General features: G+C 46.6%; 1 protein-coding gene across 4 annotated transcripts in view; it reads right to left on the bottom strand.

The window, feature by feature from the left end:
• Positions 1 to 222: 222 nt before the first annotated feature.
• Positions 223 to 8,248, bottom strand: part of APLP2 (amyloid beta precursor like protein 2) — a 72,922-nt gene continuing 64,896 nt past the window's right edge. For 2 of the 4 annotated variants that reach the window (XM_004052442.5, XM_019035917.4), the window contains 5 exons: positions 7,722 to 7,757; positions 4,542 to 4,627; positions 3,456 to 3,530; positions 2,954 to 3,109; positions 223 to 1,682 (listed from right to left, as the gene is read on the bottom strand). In XM_004052442.5, the coding sequence (XP_004052490.1) occupies positions 1,581 to 1,682; positions 2,954 to 3,109; positions 3,456 to 3,530; positions 4,542 to 4,627; positions 7,722 to 7,757 (455 nt within the window). In that variant the 3' untranslated portion in view covers positions 223 to 1,580. The remainder of the gene's footprint in view (positions 1,683 to 2,953; positions 3,110 to 3,455; positions 3,531 to 4,541; positions 4,628 to 7,721; positions 7,758 to 8,248) is intronic. The other 2 variants (XM_004052441.5, XM_004052440.5) reach the window with 1 other exon arrangement.

The raw sequence follows: 8,248 nt of genomic DNA, 5'->3' as shown, positions 1-8,248 counted from the left end.
TAAATCTTGCCAGACAAATGCTCTGTGCAGACGTTCCCTCTTACTTTGCTTTCTAAATGCGAAACGGCGCTGGAAGCCTCGAGTCACAGCTTGAGCAGACGTATTTCTGCCTGTGAGGTGCAGCTGGGGTCCTTCGTGGAACGAAGTTATCACCCTCCTGGAGGCAGGGGGTAGGACCATCACGCAGATCAATGCCGCAGTCAGTGAAACGAGCAGTCTCGGTGGAAGTTAAAGTATTTATTGATGTGTTTCAACTGTGTACATTCTCCACAGATCATATTAAGGAGTTTGTAGGTGAAGTTTAATCTGTGCATAGTGGGTAGAGACATGAATAGGGTCAAAGGGGAGGAAAAAGGAAAAAAACAAAACAAAAACAGTCACAGGAAAATAAAAATACACCACAGGTTACCAGAACCTTCAGATTTAAAATAAAAAGAAAGAAAAAGCAGAAGCTGTGAGCATCAACATCAACTGTACAAGCATTACAAAGACTCATGTGACGAAAACACAATTGTTCAAAGCTTTCCACAGTGTCCACAGACTCAGTTTCAGGGACAGCCTGGACTACTTTCCTTTCACACAAACAAACCTCCCCGTGTTCTCTCCTGGGCCAGCGGCCGCCTCCTTGGTGTGGTCTTCTCTGAGTGAACGTCACAAGGCCGGTGACAGGAGGGGGTGGAGGTGAGGGGACAAAGTAGAGGCCGAGGGTCAGTGCCTTTGGAGAAAGTCCAGAGAGGAGGAGCCTGCACATCTGGACATAGTTGGAAGGGGAAGTGAACGGTAAAAAGCTACGGTAGGTAAACAACAGACAGTGAAGAATGTCAAATATAAGCTACAGGCTAATCTCTGTGGAAGCACTGGATTCCGAAGGAAAGCAGCAGCGGACACCCTCATCTGTATACACTAAGCTCTCTAGAAGACGCTGGAATAAAATGCCTTTAACGTCCTTGGTGACAGGACTTTTATGGAGACACACAGGTATCCAGCCTTGGAAACACTGGACTTCAAGAAACTGGTCCTTTCACATCATTTTGCGAGGGTCTCCTCACGGGCTTCAGTGCCCATTACAGTTCCCTATTCCACCCCATTTCTCAGCAACTTCCTGAAAGCTCATTTAAAAAGGGAATACTGCCTTTTTTTTCTTTAAATAAAAGCCAGGACAGTGAATGAGCCTGAAGAGTTGACTTACACAACATAACCGGAACGACAGCCTGCATATAAGTCTATTATTGAAAATCGACATTTCCCATTTATTATATATTGAGAGCATGTGTCAGACAATACAATGGAAGTGGGGTTTCTGATTAATTTAAAAAAGAAAACTACATCAAATATCTGCAATAGATCATTTTCTTCATTTAAGGTTTATATATCATATATTGTTATATTACCATTTTTCACCCATTTAAAAGAATGGAAATTGCAGTTCTACAGTAGTACTTTATATAGTCCTACAGTCCAGGAGGTCAGGATGTCAGACGCAGCCCCTGGCAGCGGCTGCTGCTTGGCAGTCGATCGGAATCGTGGGATCTTCCGGCCCACCAGCATCCCTCCGCCAGGGCTGCCGCGCTCCCTGCCACCTAAATCTGCATCTGCTCCAGGTATTTGTAGGTGGGGTTCTCATAGCCATGGTTCTGCATCTTGTTCAGGTGACGCTCTTCTGGGGTGAGCATTGGATCAACCTGGAAGAACAAAACCTGAGGGTCATTGTGGTGTCTGGGAAGAGACCTGCACAGGTGCTGGGAGACCTGAGCCATTTGCTGCACAATCCCCTGAGGACCAAATGCAGCCAGCAGCCCATTCCCACCGGACAGGCCAAATGAGAACCGGTGGTGAAACACAGGAGAAAGAAAATAAGGGGATCAAAGAGGCAATGCTTTCGAAACGAGAGCCCTGAAAGCTTAGCCCTCACGGAAGATGACAGTCAACTGGATTTCCTAGCACCATGGTGACAAGCAAGGCTCGGCGCCACTGCTTACTACCTGGGCCAGCCAAGGCAAGCCACTCAGCAGTAGGCTAGCAAGCAGACAGTGGGACCAGGGGATCTCTGGTCTTTTTCAGCTCTGAAATTCTACAGCTAGGCCAGTCTCCAGCAGGAGATAAAACCAAGTAACTGGCCAGGTGCAGTAGCTCATGCTTGTGATCCCAGCACTTTGGGAGGCTGAGGCGGGTGGATCACTTGAAGTCAGGATTTGAGACCACCCTGGTCAATATGGGGAAATCCTATCTCTAATAAAAATACAAAGACTAGCTGGGCGTGGTGGCACACACCTGTAGTCTCAGCTAGGTGGGAGGCTGAGGCACAAGAATCACCTGAACCCGGGAGACAGAGGCTGCAGTGCGCTGAGATCGCGCCACTGCACTCCAGCCTGGGCGACAGAGCGAGACTGTCTCCAAAAAACCAAAAAACCAAAACAAACAAAAAAACACAAATAACTAAGACCAGCATCTGCACTAATTTCCCAGGGCTCATTAAGGTCCTTACTGTATTTATATTTGGGGATCAAGGGACTCTGGACATTCCCACTGTTCACTAAGGAGTGAGTGGCAAGACAAGTTCAGTAACCAGCAGAAGACAGAACAGAAAACAGTCTGCTTCAGCACTTTCTAAATTTCCTGTTGCTCCTTCCCCCCATTAAAAAAAAAAAACCTGGAAAAAGGAACACTAAGGAAATAATCTGAGAAAAGAGTTTTCACCCTCTGTAGCATAAAATGTTCACATGACTTTCTGACATTCACAGCCAAGGCCCAAACTAATGTTCAAAGTTGGCAACAGCCCCTTGTGGCAGCGGCTGATTTCCAAAAACACGACCTAGGAATCCAGTGAGTAACTGAACTGGTAACAGCAGCATGTCCAGTACTCGAGGAGTGAAGATGCCTATTAATTCCACAGGTTCCCACCCCCAACCCAGCCCACAGTGCAGAGCAGGCCCTCAGCAGCCCAGCTCCTCACCTCCACGATCCCGTGGCTGATGGTGCCATACTGCCTCTTCCTCAGCATCACCAGGCTGATGACGATGACTGTGGCAATGGCCACTGCGATGACCAGCAGGCCAATGAGAGCACTGCTACTCAGACTGAAGTCCTCCCGCAGTGGGCCCACGGATTCCTACGTAATAAAGCAGACGTGGAAAAAAGTCCCAGTGATCATCCGGCAGCCGTGAGGCAAGTAACTCACTGAGGGCCACGCCCCTGGAAGGTCGAGCCCCTAAAACCCAAAGTAGCACCAAGATCCTGCTTTGCAGGGAACCACCCACATGTGGAGAACGCCCACTCTTCCCAATCTCCATGGAGATTTTAATTTTAGCTTTCTTATCCAAAAGTATGGGAAGCTGGGGATGAGGGACCCTTAATAACTCAGGCATCTCTCCCGTTTTCTACTTGAACTGAGAAGGTCCAGAGGAGAAATACCTAAGATTGGCAGGAAACCTTAGGTTCTGGAGCTAAACACGTACCCGCTCTTCCTCGAGGCCGCCAACTCTCTCGGCATTGAAAATCATTTCCTTAACATCCAGAGTCTCGTCAATGACCTGAAACAGTCATGAGAATGTCGGCAGCGAGCAACTGGGTGAACGGGGAGTTTGGTATTTACTGCCTCCTTCCTCGGCTACCTGCTGCTTGATGGAAGGAAGCAGGTACCTGTGGGACCCCCATTAACCAACCAGTTCTGTCACAGCCTTCCAAATCCACTCCCCAAACCCCTAATGAAGGGGCAGGTATGGAGGGAAGACTATATTATGGCAGCTGGTCCCGTACGCATTTTCCTTCAAGTAACCGTTGTGGAGATGTATCTCAGAACAGACTGCCAAAAAGCCCCGTTTACACCAGGCGCGGTGGCTCACGCCTGTAATCCCAGCACTTTGGGAGGCTGAGGCAGGTGGATCACAAGGTCAGGAGATCAAAACTATCCTGGCTAACACGGTGAAACCCCGTCTCTACTGAAAATACAAAAAATTAGCCAGGCGTGGTGGCGGACGCCTATAGTCCCAGCTACTTGGGAGGCTGAGGCAGGAGAATGGCGTGAACCCGGGAGGCAGAGCTTGCAGTGAGCAGAGATTGTGCCATTGCACTCCAGCCTCGGTGACAAAGCGAGACTCCATTTAAAAAAAAAAAAAGCCACATTGAAATATCAAACTCAGTTGAAGATAATCCAGAACTATAAATGACAGAAAATACTAGGTGAATAAAAGGGGGTATAAACCTAAGGCAGTGTAAGAACAAAACCCAACTCTAATCCAAGTTATTAACTCTCTACTCACTTGAAAACGGCCTCTAACAGGTTATTCACATCTTTAGCTGTAAATATATTTTCCTACTCTATAGCAAGACATGAGCTACTGCTGAAAAGGGCTTTTTAATCCTTTTCATACCCAGATGCTAAACACCACAGCCAGTCTGTGGGAGCCGTTGGAGCCCTCCAACCTTCTACTGTGCGGAAAACGAACACAGAGACGTGCACCTGGAAGCATCTGACATCAGGTCACTCGCTCTAATGAGTCTCAAAAGTAAAGCGTGTTGGGCAGAAGAAAGAACAGGCTCACCATGTTTTCATCCACTTTATTCTTACTGTTAATCACTTTCTCTTCGGCACCGATCAGTCCCCCATCCTGCTCTCCCACTCCAGATCCTGTGTGGAGAGAGATCACGGCTGAGTTCCCAAGGATGGCCCATCTCACACCCATTGCACAGAAGCAGCAAACTCCCTCCTGAGGGCCAGTGAGCCCCTCAACACGCACCTCCCCACGCGACTCATCTGCCACCATGTTCACAAGTCTGAGGGTGCCCTGTGCTCTCTAAAGATGAATGAGACAGGCATTTGCAGAGACCAATGGGTATAATGGAGGAGGGAGTGCTTACTTGTCTCCAACTTGGGAAAATGAAATGCAAGCCTTCAGAGAAAATGTTTATTGTAAGACACATAGAAGCGGAGCCGAGGGGCATCCTAGCATGGGAAATACACACCATTATAGGAGAAATTACTGAGCACCTACTACCCACACCCGGCTGCCACAGCACCCATCCTCACAATAACCTGCACGTTTGCCTTGGACATAGTAGGTTAGCCCACAGGGAATTCACTCTGCCTCAAATACCCTCCCCAACCTAAACTCTTATTTTCCCTTCAAGTTTCAGTTGGTCCTGGGGAGGTTCCAATAATGACAACAGTTTGTCATTACGGATTTCTTCCCGCATCTCCCACCACGCTGAATCCCTCTGTGCCGAGATCCTAGATGCTCATATCCTAAGTGGCTATTAGAAGATAAACAGGAAGCGTGCATTCCACCTATAGGAAGCATTCTAATATCAGCATGGAAGGCACCTTTCTCTAAACGGAGCAGCAAGAATAGCAACTCTTCTCTTGCCAAGGTCAGACACTGCCTGAGCAACATCACTCGAGTGTGGCGCTCCGAAGGGTAGTATCCAAATACGCAGCACGACGACGCAGCACAGGCCCAGGGAGGGAACGTGAGAGGAAGTCCTCTATTTTTAGTTCCAAAGCATGTGATTTCTAGCTATCATAAGAATTCCTTATTCATAATAACATACAGTTCAATATAAACGTCTGTGATATGAGCCTTTTATAACTGGACCAACCTGACAGCGTATTTGGCATTCTAAGGTTAACTACCTGCAAGTGAGACTTCAACATGAGGACACGCAAAGCACTGCTGTCCCTGGGCTTGTCAAAGGCAGGTAATGGCACAAGGCACAACCACAGCAGAGCTTCTGCCTCACAACTAGACTTGTTCTTAACACATAGCAACTTGTAACAGCTTCCACAGCTGCTGAACATGCAGGCTAGCTAATGCAATGCAGCCAAAAATGATGCAATTTTTCTAAAGCTTCAACTTTAAAGACTTGCACGACTAGATTCTAGTTAAATCAGAGCTAGCTTTTGTCTCAAAGTGCCCATGAAATAGCAATACTGCACTCCAACTATTTGAGAAAGAGGGATCTGGAAGGGTATTGCCTCAGCAAGGATGCTTATGACCAAGCCCAATCAACTGTAATTCTGAGCTCCTTCCATATATATGTTTCTCTCTCCCAGAATTTTAAAGGTCACACAGGCAGGAATTATTCAAAAAGCAATGTGGCACTGAGCAAACTAAAGGCCTACTGTCACTGGACACAGTGGCTCATGCCTATAATCCCAGCATTTTGGGAGGCCAAGGTGGGAGGATCACTTGAGTCCAGGAGTTCGAGATCAGCCTGGGCAACATGGCAAAACCCTGTCTCTACGTTAAAAAAAAAAAAAAAAAAAAAAAAATTTAGCCGAGGGTGGTGGCATGCACCTGTGGTCCCACCTACTTGGGAGGCTGAGGTAGGAGGACTGCTTGAGCCCCAGAGGAGGAGGCTGCAGTGAGCCAAGACTGCACCACTGCACTCCAGCCTGGGCGACAGCAAGACCCTCTCTCAAAAAAAAAAAAAAAAAAGACCTACCGCCAGTCCAGACTGTTATAATAGATTTTTGGTGGTATAGCCCCCATGTTTCTTAACATAAACAAGTGACTTCAAGACACCAAAGTTAATGTTTAAATTGTCCCAACTCATAACAGTTCAGTACAAAAGCAAAAGCCAGTTAAACTTCTAGAAAACTCATCTTTCTCTATAAACATCTCAGTTGTGCTGTTGAAAGGAATGTCGGCACAGTCATCCCCAAGAACAGGCATATCCAAGTAGAATAAAATAAAGCATCTACACGAAGTCATTTTCAGAAGACTGAAATCACACTTTTGTGTTCTGAGAATAACCTGTGGCGTAAACCAGAACACCACCTTCTTAGCCGGGCAACACCATTTGGCCCATCGATAGGAAGTCTGCCGAAGCCAAGGGCGGGCTCATACAACACATCATGAACAAGAAATGTTGAAATGATTCACAATGACTGGGCCACCCACCCACCTGGGGGATCCCGTGACACCGACAACTCAGGTAATGAAATCACATGAGCTTGGGGAACAGAGAACTGGGTTCAAATCCTGGTTCCTCCACTTCTTAGAGCAAGTCATGTCATCTCAGAAACTTCTTCAATTGTCTAATCTAGAAAATAGAGCTAAAAACACTACTCATCCTACAGGGACGTTCAGTGGACTAAGATCAAGAATGCAAAGCATTCCACATAGTGCTTTACGGAACGTTAACTGTTTTTGAAAACTGGAGACTCAGTACAGTGAGCTGGGTTGTCTCCAGCTGTTTGATCCATTGGCTTCCGATGTTCTGAGGAATACACAACTCAGGGGACATGAGACAACTGGCACAGACAAAGGGCGAGGAGAGCCAAAAGGAAAAAATGTAAATGGGAATTGCAGAGAAAAAGAGGGAAAAGAGAACGACTCTCCACCTGACTGTAAATAAGGCATATTTATACGGAGACAGCAGTTCACAACCAACCTAAGTTGGATATACTTCTAAAAATCTACCCAGATTAAAAGGGTCATGAAATCTATTTTGGTTGCTGTGCATTCTCTGACATCCCAGAGGGAAAGCTTAGCATGACCACGTGGTAACCAACGCCATGGAAACTGGCCTCTGAGTGCTGGAGTCAGGTCAGCTTGTTAGCAGCATAGAGGTGGGGCTGCTCTGACCCCACTCACAGCCGTGTCAGAAGGAATGAGGTGGGGAAAGCCAGGTGATGGCATGAAACAGAACATGAAGCTTCGGACACACTGGGGAGTGGAGAGGAATGAAGGTCTTAAAGGGAACATCTTGGACAAACCAACCTTTTTTCATTGGGTGGTACAACTCCGGCTGAGTGTCTAGCAGAAAGGAAAACAATAAAAAACAAAATAAAATAGCACAAAAGGAGATTAAAAAAGAAAATGCCTTCTTTTAAAATTTCTATCTTAGAATTTCTCTATAATGTGAACAAAAAGTATTCCTCCTTAAAAACACCATGCCTGAAATATCCCATAAACAAACCAGCAGTATGAGCCACAGCAAATCACTGGAGGGTATCCTTGATAAGAGAGAAAAAAGTAGGTCTGTCTTGTGCCTTTTTAGGGAAACTGGGAGATGCCTGCACTATTTAGCTTAGCCCACATAATTATTTTTCTTAGAAAAAAGTGAAAATTGAAGTTAGTGTTGGTTGTGGTTTGCTGACAGGGAGATAAGGTCCTAGTTCGGGTATATCCAAGCTGCCCCGACCCCCAACAAGCACATAAGAAGTTGTCCAAGCATGGCCACCCAACAAACCCACAGAGATTTGGGGATAGCATAGTGCCTCTTCATCTACCACCCAAAAACCCCA

The sequence above is a fragment of the Gorilla gorilla genome, chromosome 9 (assembly GCF_029281585.2).
Source record: "Gorilla gorilla gorilla isolate KB3781 chromosome 9, NHGRI_mGorGor1-v2.1_pri, whole genome shotgun sequence".
Classification (NCBI taxonomy): domain Eukaryota; kingdom Metazoa; phylum Chordata; class Mammalia; order Primates; family Hominidae; genus Gorilla; species Gorilla gorilla.
This window is presented reverse-complemented; position numbering and strand designations above follow the sequence as displayed.